This window comes from Phocoena sinus, chromosome 1, assembly GCF_008692025.1.
Source record: "Phocoena sinus isolate mPhoSin1 chromosome 1, mPhoSin1.pri, whole genome shotgun sequence".
NCBI classification, from domain to species: domain Eukaryota; kingdom Metazoa; phylum Chordata; class Mammalia; order Artiodactyla; family Phocoenidae; genus Phocoena; species Phocoena sinus.
The window spans coordinates 861,953-873,975 of record NC_045763.1 but is presented as its reverse complement, the minus strand read 5'-3'; the positions used below and the strand labels follow the sequence as shown (position 1 = coordinate 873,975).

The window sequence follows — 12,023 nt, the reverse complement described above, 5'->3', positions numbered from 1 at the left end:
AAATCCCAAATATCTGTTCTTTTTTCTTAAAACCGGATGGTGGCAAGAATCAATTCACGGGGTTTCCCTGGTGGCGCAGTGGTTGGGAATCCGCCTGCCAATGCAGGGGACATGGGTTCGAGCCCTGGTCCTGGAAGATCCCACATGCCGCGGAGTAACTAAGCCCGTGCACCACAACTACTGAGCCTGCTCTAGAGCCCACGAGCCACAACTACTGAAGCCTGTGCGCCTAGAGCCCTTGCTCCGCAATAAGAGAAGCCACCACAATGAGAAGCCTGCACAGCACAACGAAGAGTAGCTCCCGCTAGCCAAGAGTAGAGAAAGCCGTGTGCGGCAACAAAGACCCCACACAGCCAAAAAAAAAAAAAAAAAGAATCAATTCACTATGGTATATAGATTCCCACGTTTATATTTAAAGAGTAAGTTATCAGGTTTTTTAAGATATTTATTTATTTGGCTGTGTCGGGTCTTAGTTGCGGCTTGCAGGATCTTTAGTTGCAACATGTGGGATCTAGTTCCCTGACCAGGGATCAAACCCAGGCCCCCTGCATTGGGAGCGCAGAGTCTTAACCACTGGACCACCAGGGAAATCCCCTATCAGTTTTATTTTTTAAATGTCGGTGAATATTTAAGGAAATTAAATATCAAGCAGAAATTACCTGCTTTGCAAATGTTTAAACTTGTGATTAAAATTTTAACTATCTTATTAAAATGTGCACAGGTGCACAAAGTATTTTCAAAATTTACTAAAATTTTGAGCTGAGCTGCCCACGCTGTCACTTCCAGGTGCTTCAAGCTGACGTGCCGGGCTGTGGGTGTCCACCCGCTCCTGGAGCTGTCCCACTACCAGGTCAAGTTTGCGGCCACCTCCTTGTACGACACGTCGGTGGCCACCCTGTACGTCATCAACTCCCGCCTGAGCATGAACTCGCCGACGCCCTCGGTACCCCGCATCGGCTTGGAGGACGCATCCCCTGTGGGGCCCACATCTTTCGAGTTCCTGCTGCCCCCAGACTCCCCCATCACCATCTCACCCTCGGTGGGCACCATGTGGCCAGGAAAGGTGGGTTTGGGCCCCACGGGTGGGCCGGGGCGGGGCCAGCCCAGGGGGCCGGTCTCTACTCTCCCTGGACCGCAGCGATTCAACCAGACAGCAGACGTGGAGATCAACCTGGATTCTTATCAGACCCAAGCAGGCCACGGTGCCCTCCGCCAGCCCAACTTGGCCCCAGAGGCGGGGCACCCACGGGCAGCTGACCCCACGGGCCCCTGGCTGGAGGGAGGGTGTGCAGCCCTTGGATCTCACAGCAGATGGGCACAGAGGCCACACAGCGCCTGGTCACCAGGAGCACAGGGTGCCTGCCCACCGGCTGACTGGCGAAAGGTTTCCCCACCACTGCTTTTGCTGATAAAGCAGAAAGAGCCCGGGCCTGGAGGCAGAGACTCCCTGAGCTGAATTCCTTACCTTCAAGAGTCAGGGGTGACAGCCACTGTGAGGGGACTCAGTGGGAAGGGGCACATGCAGGCCCTGGACCCTGGCAGTGTCTCAGTGATTATTGAAATGCATTTTAGTAAACTGAGCAAATTCAGCTTAAGTCATGGTTCCCCTCTCCAAGGGGGTTACTGCAGCCGTTCCCACCCTGCTCCCTTGCTGCACTGAGCACGGGGCAGGCCGTGGTGAGTGAACCCCCTCTGGGACCCGGGGCCGTCCCAGGGGGTGGACTGCAAGGTGGACGTGCTTCAGAAAGGGGGACAGGTGAGGGTGCAGGGTCTCACCCCCAAGTCTCAGTGTCTGAACACAAACGTCCCCTTCTCACTCGTGACCCGTGGGCAGTGGGATGGTCCATCTCAGGACCACCCCCCCGCGTGGTGAGACGGGCTTGGTGATCATGTCTGCAGCCACCCCAACTTCCAGGGGCAGAGGTCAGGAAGGACCTTCCAGAAGGGCTCGTCTAAGCTGAGACCCCAAAGCAGAGATGGGGTATCACCCCAGGATGTCCAAGAGCGTGACCAGGGGATCCTGGCGGTGGCGGCAGCGGGGTGCTGGGGGCACCCACAGGGGCCCCTCTGCCCTCCGGCCTCTCTCCTCACAGAGGTGCCTGGTCCGGGTGGCCTTCCGGCCCGTGCTGCCCAGCGAGCTGATCCACCAGGAAGCCTTACAGGCCCTGACCAAAGAAGCTGAGGCCAAATCGGTACATGGCGGGGTGAGGGAGAGGGAGCCTGGGGCGGGAGACGGGGGTGCCGCCCACTGTACACCAGGCCGCTGCACAAAGGCTTGGGAACAGACCCCACCGGCCTTGAGGCTGGGGGGCCGGGGGGTCAGGAGCCCTGGGCAGACTTTTCTGCAGCCTTGTGTGTGTGGAACTGTTTCAAGAGGTTAACACTTTTTCTTGGCAAGGCTCCTCCCTCCCCTCTTGAAAGCATCGCTCGGCGAGGTGGATCCCCAGACGGTGGTCCCGGGAGGTGGGCCAGGCCCCTCCGCACTGGTTAGCAGGGGGCTTGCCCTTACAATGGAGGGGGAACAGATGAACCTCAAAGGGGCCTGTGAATCCTAGCAAGTTCAGGTCTGGAGAGGCAGCCACCGCCGGGCTCCTGCCGGGAAAGGGTGTCCAACAGAGCTGGGCAGTCACAGCCCAGGGCCTGCCTGCTGCTGCCCTGGGGACGCAGAGAGCCCCGCGACTCCCCACGGCCTCTGGGGCCTGATCTTGAGCACCCGTGCTGTCATAGCAAGCGCAGGAGGAGGGGCAGGACCTGCAGCCTGCTGGCAGGGCAGTGAGGCTGGGGGCAGGGCACAGGGACCAGGACCCCCAGTTCGGCCAGCCCTCCACCCTGCCCCGCCCCGGGCCTCGGTCTCCCCGATGGTAAAGACAGACACTGGGGTTTCCGCACCTGCCGACGGTGTCCCCCAGGGAGCCGCTTGGAGTTTGGGCCCCTGGGTTCCTGCCCTGGGCGGTCTGCCGGGAGCAGAGTCCCCGGCGCAGCCCCACAGTTGGCCTCCCACCTCGCACTTCCAAAAGGACACGGCCACCCAGAGGAAGGACCGGCTGAGACAGTCCTTCTCCCTACTGCGGCTGCAGAACCAAGACCGGCTGTTCCAGGCCTCTGCCTCCCAGCCCCTGGAGGTGCAGAAAGAGGGCCTCATGTCCAGGTGGGCCCGAGAGAAGGCTGCCCCCCACAGAGACTTCCTCCACCTGGAGCAGAGCTGTTTTGAGCCTTGTGGCTGGAAGGCCAGGGTGGGGCTGGCTTCAGATACAGCTGGAACCAGGAGTCCCCTCAGGCTCTGCCTTCCTGGGTACCTGCTCGCCTCCTTCCCCTGGGGCCCTGTGAACAACCTCGGGCCAGGGGCTGGGGAGATGCTGAGCCCCTGATTCCCACGTTCCCAGCTCAGCAACCCCAGCCTCCCCAGCTGCCAAACGAGCTCCAGAGAACTCCAATGGGCTTGAGCCACTTGCCAGCCCTGGACCCTTGCCTGTGGCTCCAGGAACATGGCTCTCTGGTTAGGTGCCTGACCAGACCCTGGGGGAGGGGGGAGGCCGCCACAGCAACCAGGGAAGGGGTGAGAAAACCAGCTGGTCAGACAAAACTGGGACAGCCACAGCCTGGGCCACAACGTGGCCCCCCAAGGCTGCCACCGCATACCCTCTAGCCCAGGGCCCTGGGGAGCAGGCACGGCCTTATGGACCCCTCCATGGAGGGCAGCGTGGGGCCTCTTGGGCCGCTGGGGGCAGCCTAGGGATAGGGGTGTGAGAGCACCTTGCCGGTTCCACTGCAGCTCCCAGGAGTACCGGGCTGCGCAGGCCACCCTGACCAGATCTTTCCAGGGGAAGTTTGACAAGTTTGTGGTCCCCTGTGTTGTTGCCAGTGGTGACACCAAAGACAGGAAGGGGACGGAACCCCTGAGCTTCAGGTGCGGTGCTCTGGGCAGGGTGGGGCGTGGTCGGCCAAGAAGTCACCGTCCCCGCTCTGCAGCCCCCCCAGATCTGGGCGGGGCCAGCATGGGGTCAGGCTGAGAGGGCGGGGCACGCGGTGCGCACTCCGCCCTCAGCAGCTACCCGCCACCTCAGTCCCCACAACGCCGTGTACCTGGAGCTGTGGTGTCCAGCGGTAGCACCATCCATCGTGGTGACGTCCGACAAAGGCAGGACCATCGCTGACTTCGGCGACATCGCTGTGGGTGTGTCCCGATCGGGCCCAGCCCCCACGGCCATCCCCCACCCATAGGGACCCAGGCACCCCATCACCGCCTGGGCTCCCATGCCCCACCCCCAGGCCTGGGCAGTGACCTGACTCCCCCGTTTCAGGACAACGCGGCATAAAGAAGGTCTCCATCCAGAACATCTCGCCCGAGCGTCTCGACGTATCCTTGTCCATACCCGGTCCAGGCAGCCTGCTGCAGGGGGACGGGGCGTCTGGCGAAGGGCTGCGGCCCCGTACTTGTCACCCATCCTTGACACTGGGCCATCAGCTGGAGTACTCCGTGCTGAACCCCAACGGCCCCTTTGTCCTGCTGAATCCCATCCGCAAGCTGGTGTCTGGAGAGACCCAGGTCCTGGAGCTGTCCTTCTCCCCCCGTGAAAGCGTCCTGGTGAGTCCTCGGCCCACCCTGAGCCGGGCTGCAGCCCTGGGGCTCCACGGCCCCATTCTCCACTCTGCACACCCGCCAAGTGCCCAGGCCCGGGGAGCCGCTGGCCCTTCTGGGCCCTGGCCTCTTGCTGGAAGGAGGAGGAGAAGGCCAGGGAGCTCCAAGCCATCTTAGGTCCCGCGCGTCCTGAGCCAGCTGCTCCGAGACGGAGCTCCCACACCTGTCTCTGACACGTGTCTGCTCCACGCTAAGGGACGTGGTCTCCCCAGGCCCAGGAAGTGCTGGAGGTCACCACCAAGAGAGGCACGCTCTCCCTGGCCCTCGTGGGCACAGGTGTGGCGTCCGTGACCACGTGCTCCATTGAAGGAGGCGTCCTCAACATGGGCTACGTGATCGCCGGAGAATCCACCTCCACGGGCTTCAAGGTAAAGTGTGCGGCAGGGACCGGCGCCTGCCCCACCTCCTGGGAGGGGTCGTGCCCCAGGAGGGGGTCAGCCCTGCCTTGGTCAGGGAGCCGGCGCGGGTGCAGGCCGCTCCCACCCCACCCCCAGCAGCAGTCACCTCCACAGCCCTCTCTAGCAGGAGAAGCTGAGGATGCACACCCTCCTCCCCCACCTCCCCGGTGCCCGGGCCTCCTGCCTCGGGGCTTTTGCGTGGGCTGCCCCACCTGGGACCGGGGGGGGGGGGGGGGGGGGGGGGGGGGGGGGGGGGGGGGGGGGAAGCTCAGCTCAGGGACGGCTCAGGGGAGGGGCCGTGTGGGCTCCCCAGCCCGGGCAGGGAAGCACGCCTGCCTCTTGCTGCTCCCCCAGGGTCTGAGGGACGTGGCGACCTTAGGATGGAGCCACCCACAGGACACCTGCTTCCTTGCCCGGTTTAGTCCAGGTCCTGACAGCACAGCCCAGGCCAGGGATTCCAGGGAGTGTTTTATGGGGGCATGGGGTGCTCTCAGTGGAAGAGGGTGAGGGCAGAGAAGAGCCTGGGCAGGGATGCTGGTTCGGCTGAAGGCCAGCCTGAGCCTGACTGCCCAGGGTGTGGCCCGGGGCAGCAGAGGGAGCTGAGACCTGGTTGCAGCAGCCCGTCCATCGGTTGGCCAGTCCAGCTGGTCCAGTGACTGAGCCCTGCTCCTTGCAGCTGCAAAACAATTCCCCGCTGCCCATCAAGTTCTCCATGCAGTTGGACAGCCTCTCCACCGGGAGCGGAGACGAGCACCGGCTGCCGCAGTTCCTGGCCTCCCCGGCCCAGAGGACGGAAGTCGTGGGTGAGCTTGGCCGGCTGAGGGGGTGACCGCTGCTGGCAGGGAACTGGCAGGGGACTGGCAGGGGCGTGGGGGTGCGGGGTTGGGGGGCGCTGGGCACTGCGGGGGGAGCCGGACCTGCCAGGCCGCCCTGCCCCCAGGCACGCAGAACTACAGCGGCCAGAGCGTGTTCAGCGTGATCCCGGTGGAGGGCGTCATGGAGCCGGGCAGGGCGCAGGACTTCACCGTGACCTTCAGCCCGGACCATGAGAGCCTGTACTTCTCTGACCGGCTTCAGGTCGTGCTCTTCGAAAAGGTGCAGCTCCAGGAGCCCAGCCTGGACCCCTGCTCCCGGCCCAACCCGCCCGCGTCCGCGTGTCTGAGGCCCTCGCCCTCCCCCAGACGGCCCCACATTGGAGTCCTGTTGCCTGGGGGCTCTGCGTCAGGTTGGGGGTCATGAGGTGGAGAGACCAGAGTCCCGGGTCCCACGGGTCTGCACCCCAGCACTGCCTACTCCCGGAGCCCCATTCGCGGGTCGCGGACCGAGTCTGCTGTGCTCCTGCCCCCAGAAAATCTCCCACCAGATCCTCCTGAAGGGCTCGGCCCGCAAGCACACGATGTTTGTGGAAGGCGGAGACCCCCTGGATGTGCCTGTGGAGTCCCTGACCGTGATCCCTGCCTTGGACCCCGAGCGCACAGAGGGTGAGCCCTCTGAAGTGCTGGGAGCCCCAACAGGGCCGGGGCGGCAGTAGGAGGACCAGTCCTGTTCTGACCGCACCCTTGGCCCTGGAGGCCTGGGTGTAGGGCCGGCATTCCCGGCCCATCCCCCAAAGCCGGCTGTCCTCGCCCAGCCTCGCCCACTATCCTTGCCGGACCCAGCTCCCACACTCCCTTGGTGGTACCCCCCCTGCCCTGAGCCCCCAGCCAGGCCCTCCCTCTCCAGAAGCTGAGGAGCTGAAGCCCATCCTGGTAACCCTGGCCTATGTCCAGTTGGACACGGACACGCCGGCCCCACCTGCCACCCGAGAACTGCAGGTGGGCTGCATCCGGACCACCCAGCTGTCCGCAAAGAAGGTGACCACAGCACTTCCCTGGCCTGCCTGGCACCTCTGCATCCACCACTGCCTGGGCGACCCAGGCCCCTCCTGGCCTTGCCCCTCGATAGGTGTGGGGCGGGCAGCCTGCTGGTCAGGGCTGAGAGGGCAGGTGCTGGGCGCCCTCATCCCCAGTCCCGCCGCTTCCCGGGAGCTGTGCCCGCCCACCTGCTGACAGCACCAACGCCTGCAGACTGTCGACTTCAGCCTGGACAGCGTCGCGTCCCTGCAGCACAAGGGCTTCACCATCGAGCCCTCCAAGGGCTTTGTGGAGCGCGGCCAGACCAAGACCATCAGCATCTCCTGGATGCCACCCATCGACTTTGATGTAGGTGCCTTGGACGGCGGCCGGGGAGCCTTCGAAAGCCACAAGCTGGGCAGGATGACAGCCCTGCCCCCACCCAGGGAGGGGACTGCGGGGGGGCCCTGGGCAGGTGAGGTGGGCAGCGCCACGGCCAGAAAACATCTGTCCACTGTGCCAGCTGACCGAGGGTCCCCCTCCTTCCCCGCCTCTCCCCTTCCAGCCGGACCACCCACTCATGGCGTCAGCCCTGCTGCAGCTCAGGGGGGACGTGAAGGAGACCTACAAGGTCCTCTTTGTAGCGCAGGTGGTGACGGGCCCCTGAGGCCACAGGAGTCTCTCCACAGAGCCCCCTCGGATCTTCCTGCCACATTTGAAGCCCTCCCCCGGTCTGTGGACCCAGCAGAGCCAACCAGGGGCCTGGGACCTGGACATCCCTGCTGGGCAGCTTCAAAAGGGTGGCCCCCCGCATGGCCCCATGGCCGGGGCACCCCACCTCCACAGGCACGGCCACCTCCTGCTGCCCTGTATCCAGTGAGCCCGGGGCCAAGAGCTCCTGTCCCAGCCCCACACTCAGAACAGGCAATGAGGCCAGTCCTGACCACAACCTGCTCCCAGCCTGAGCCCCTCGGAGCCCCCAGCCCCACCAGCACCCGCCCAGCCTTTCAAGGTCCTGGTGGGGGGAAGAGCTGCGCCCGCCGACCTGTCAATAAACCCTGTGTGAACCTGTGCATCCAGGCCTGCAGTGTGGGCCACGGTGAGCCCTGCGGTGAGCCCTGCAGTGAGCTGTGAAGGAGAGATGGGGACAGAGTCCCAGGGGGGCAGCCCCTGCTTCCCACCCTCACTCACAAGTCGGTCCATAAAACAGTGAACTCGGCCTGGAAGACTGAGCCCTGGGGGAACAACTGGGCGTGGCGGGGGGAGGGGGGCGGCTTGCAGGGCTCCACACCCAGAGAGGCCGGCGGGGAGGGAGGGGGGCGGCAGGCTCCAAAGCCCAGGCGGCCCCTTAGGCCTCCCTGCTCCTCCCAAGTTCCAGGGTCCCTGATGCCCCCAAGCAAGGAGCGAGCAAATGTCAGGGACACGCCCTCACTGTGTCGTCCCTCACAGCCCAGCCAGGGTCCGGGGGACACGCAGCCCATGAGTTTGGTTTTCCACTTTTCCGAAGTGAGTCTGGGCTCAGCCTTCTGGGTCCTGACCAGCTCTTCAAGGGAGAAGCCCCCAACTCCCAGCCCATGAGACCCTGTTGGGAGCCCAGAATAGTGCCTGCACCCAGCCCCTGCCTTCTGGAGAGTGGCAGGTTAGACACTGTCCCCACAGAGCCAACCCATCCGGGCTCCCTGTGTACACCCCAGCACGCCCAGCCCGCCCACGCCACCCCCGTGCCTCCCCCAGGCGAGCACTCGCAGCCTTCCCTGGCAGGAGTGGAGGGCAAGGTGCATCCAGGGAATTTCCTGGGCACAGGCTTCAGGACACCAGCCTGGAGCCCTCACCCCACTTCCTCGGTGCCCTTGGTGCCTGGAAGTCTGCCATCTCCCTAACCTTGAGCCAGTGACGGTGTCCACAGAGCAGCATTTTGCAGGACTTCAGGCTGGTGGGCAGACCCAGGTCCTTTCCTAGCCCTCACAGGGGCTGCTTTCTCACTAGGTGAGAAGAGAAGCCAGGGTCCTGCAGCCCAGGCCAGGCCCCAGAAGGAAGTCCTCCCTGCAGACCACTGCCCCTGCCTCCCCCTCAGGCTGGCCCGTGGGAGGGGCAGGCCACTCTCCTCTAAACCCTGGCCTGGCTCTCAGGGTTTAGAACCAGCGGACCCTGGTACTCACTGCCCAAGGCCCTGCCTGCACTCCTGCCTGCTGGCTGGACCAGTGCCCATCCCCCTCCCTCCCGCTCCTGAGCCGGGCCTCCGAAGCAGAATGGAGGAAGAGGGTAGTCAGGAGGGGCCCTGAGGACCATGGTACAGCCAGGAGGTGCTGGACAGCTGCAGGACAGAGGCAGAGCAGAGATCATGGAGCAGGTAGCTGGCAGATCCAGGCATGAGAGAGCCAGGCCGAGGAGGCCCTGCCCTCAAGGAGCTGCGGTCACTTCCCCTCCAGTGGGGAGATGCTTGTGGAGTACGTCCTGAGTGCAATGAAGAAAAACACGGCAGGGTAGCTTCTCCTCCCACCCTCCCCAGACAAGACACACCACCCTGCACCTTGCCGCGCTGACCACCTCCCTCAGCCTGAGCGCCGGATGGCGGAGCGGAAGGCAGAGGGGCAGCGAGCGCCCGCGGCGAGCGCGCACACGAAATGTAGTTGAACAGCGCGCTAGGAACGCCCCAGCGTCTTGACTGCTGCAATCCTTACCTTGAGCACCGGGGTGTGTGCGAGGCGTGGCCACGTGTGTCCTGGCCGCCACCCTCCGAGGCCACACCCTGTGCAGACCGGGCCACAGCTGTTCAGGGTGCGCCCCGGTCCACCCCAAGCCCGACTGCAAGAAGCCAACGGGGCGAGACCGCCCCCCACCCCGCGATCCTAGGCTGAGGAAACACAGAGAAAACGGACCTGATGGGAGGGCCAAGAGGTGGGGCTTGTGGGCGTGGCTTGTGTGGGCGGGGCCGTGGAGCGGGGGAATCTAGGGCCTGCCCAGAGCCTGCGGGGGTGGGGCCGCTAAAGGGCGAGGCTACCCTTGGGCGGAGGGTAGGGGCGAGGCACATGGGCGCGGCTACAGGGCGAGCCCTCCAATGGGCGCGGTCTCTGGGGGCGGGGTTTGCGCTGGGAGGGCCTAGGGGCGGGGCCTCCATAAAGCCTCGAGGCTAGTGGGCTCGCGCTTCCCGTCGGCGCTGAGCATGTTCGCTGGCGCCCTGGGTGACCGCGGGCTCCTGCTGCTGCCGCCGCTCCTGCCGCTGCCGCAGGTGGGTCGCGGGGCGCTCGGCTCATGCACCGCGGGGCGGGTCTGCGCTCGGCGCGCCCTGGCCCGGGCTCATCCCTGTCCCCACAGGTGGCGCTGGGCTTCGGGGAAGGCAGCTGCGACCCCTCGGATCGGTAAGTGGGGGCGGGGGGGAGGGAGCTGGGGCCTGGCCCCACCCTGGGGGAGGCTCGGGCAGGGCGGTCGGCCGGGCCCTGCCTCGCCTGCTCCAAGTGCCCCCGTCCCCGCAGGTGCCCGCCCCAGGCCCGCTGGAGCAGCCTGTGGCACGTGGGGTAAGTGGAGGCCGCGGCGCGCAGCCGGGTGCGACGGTTCTCCGCCGGGCCAGGCCCACCAGACCCCCACCCCGCCTGGCTCCACGGCCGAGGCGTCGCCAGCACTGTCCCCCTCCTGGGCCGCTGGCGGGAAGGCGCTGGGGCCCTGAGAGCCTGGCATGCCGACCCCAGCCTCCTCCCCCAGCACCAGGGGCGACCTCCTGCGTGGGTCCTGCCTGAGTCCCCCGTGGCTAGGGACACCCCCGGGGCCCTGGGCAGGACTTCCCTTGTAGCCTGCTTGCCCACCTCCCACTCCCTCGCTCCCCGCCCCTGTGGGAGGCCCCTGTGAACATGGTCATTGGTCTGGGCACAGGACTGTGCAGTCGGACTGGGACAGCGTGTCCTGGGAGTAAGCCCAAGGCCAGTTGTGGCCAGCCCTGGAGAGACAGCCAGGGCAGGCCAGCAGCAGGAGGCCAGGCCGGGCCGGGAGGAGGTCTCCGGCCTGGAGACAGAGTCCCTGGTTGTCTTTTACCCTATCCATCGCCTTGTCTTGGGCAACCGGGCTGTGACTGCCCCCAGGGAGCAGGCGCCCAGCGGCCAGGGGTCGGTCCAGCGGCAGATGTCGCCCCCCCGCCCAGGCTCCTCCTGCTTGCTGTGCTCCTTCTGCTGCTGTGTGGGGCCACGGCCAGCTGTGTCCGCTTCTGCTGTCTCCGGAAGCGGGCGCACGCCCAGCCACACCTGCCATCAGCACCTGAGTCCTGCGACCTGACAGCCATCCCCGCGGACAGCGACAGCCCCATGCACAGCACTGTGTCATGTGAGTGCCGGCAGACCTCGCCCGGCGGCCCACCTGCCTGAAGGGGCGGCAGGGGACTGGTGAGGGCCAGAGCCACCGGTCGCCACAAACCCATTCTGGTTCCCTGCAGCCTACAGCTCTGTGCAGTACCCGCTGGGCATGCGGCTGCCCCTGCCCTTGGGGGAGCTGGACCTCGACTCTGTGACCCCTCCCGCCTACAGCCTGTATGCCCCTGAGCTGCCGCCCTCCTACGATGAGGCCGTCAAGATGGCTAAAACCAGACAGGAAGAGCCACCCCCTTCCCAGTAGCCCAGCCCCCTCCCTGAGGCCTCATGCCTAGAGGCCCCTCCAGGGCCCCAGGAGTGGGGCCGCAATGCCCAACACCCCTGGCTGTAGCCCTGGTGCCCCCCGGAGCGGGCAGGAAAGCTCTCCCGAGCCTCCCGATGCCACCAGCCACTCTGTGCTCACAGGGGACTGTGCAAGGGCACCCCAGCCCACCCTCACCATCCTTCCCACCCGGGAAGGCCAGCCGTCCGGCACATTGCTGCAGCCCTGGCCTCGTTGCTATGTAACGCTGGGCATCTGAGCCAGCCGGCCCTGTGTTGGCCACACACACACACACACACACACACACACACACACACACACACACGCTGCTACGTTCAGCCCTGGCCCCTGGCTCAGGCCCAGCAGGCCCTCAGCCCAGATGAGGCCCCACAGACCTAAGCCTCAGGGCTCAGGGCCTGCTGTGATGTCTACAGCTTTTTGGAGAGAGAGAGAATAAAGTTTCTATCTAAGTGATCTCCATATGGAGGAAAGAGCTCCGGGAGGGGCCCTGGGGCAGCCGCCTCCCAGGGCAGGCAG

The 12,023-nt window shown here is 65.4% G+C and overlaps 2 protein-coding genes across 2 annotated transcripts in view; both read left to right on the top strand.

Moving 5' to 3' along the window:
- Positions 1–7,536, top strand: part of CFAP74 (cilia and flagella associated protein 74) — a 77,076-nt gene extending 69,540 nt beyond the window's left edge. Inside the window, exons 29-42 of the mRNA XM_032650577.1 lie at positions 787–1,063; positions 2,094–2,192; positions 2,982–3,148; positions 3,773–3,907; positions 4,065–4,174; positions 4,302–4,357; positions 4,466–4,585; positions 4,852–5,007; positions 5,714–5,840; positions 5,978–6,132; positions 6,386–6,522; positions 6,734–6,890; positions 7,104–7,238; positions 7,435–7,536. Coding sequence (XP_032506468.1) covers positions 787–1,063; positions 2,094–2,192; positions 2,982–3,148; positions 3,773–3,907; positions 4,065–4,174; positions 4,302–4,357; positions 4,466–4,585; positions 4,852–5,007; positions 5,714–5,840; positions 5,978–6,132; positions 6,386–6,522; positions 6,734–6,890; positions 7,104–7,238; positions 7,435–7,536 — 1,933 coding nt within the window. The remainder of the gene's footprint in view (positions 1–786; positions 1,064–2,093; positions 2,193–2,981; positions 3,149–3,772; positions 3,908–4,064; positions 4,175–4,301; positions 4,358–4,465; positions 4,586–4,851; positions 5,008–5,713; positions 5,841–5,977; positions 6,133–6,385; positions 6,523–6,733; positions 6,891–7,103; positions 7,239–7,434) is intronic.
- Positions 7,537–9,156: 1,620 nt separating this feature from the next.
- Positions 9,157–11,943, top strand: TMEM52 (transmembrane protein 52). Its single transcript, XM_032650469.1, has 6 exons — positions 9,157–9,219; positions 9,973–10,098; positions 10,185–10,228; positions 10,343–10,384; positions 11,002–11,180; positions 11,290–11,943. The coding sequence occupies exons 1-6, from the start codon at positions 9,157–9,159 to the stop codon at positions 11,466–11,468; spliced, it is 633 nt and encodes a 210-aa protein (XP_032506360.1). The 3' UTR covers positions 11,469–11,943.
- Positions 11,944–12,023: the final 80 nt, after the last annotated feature.

What these genes read in the sequence shown, in the direction of transcription:
- TMEM52 (XM_032650469.1), top strand. Translation starts at nt 9,157, where the DNA reads ATGGTACAGCCAGGAGGTGCTGGACAGCTGCAGGACAGAGGCAGAGCA. An exon ending in AGCTGCGACCCCTCGGATCG is followed by an intron (nt 10,229 to 10,342) that starts GTAAGTGGGGGC and finishes CCGTCCCCGCAG; the next exon opens with GTGCCCGCCCCAGGCCCGCT. An exon ending in AGCAGCCTGTGGCACGTGGG is followed by an intron (nt 10,385 to 11,001) that starts GTAAGTGGAGGC and finishes CCCCCCGCCCAG; the next exon opens with GCTCCTCCTGCTTGCTGTGC.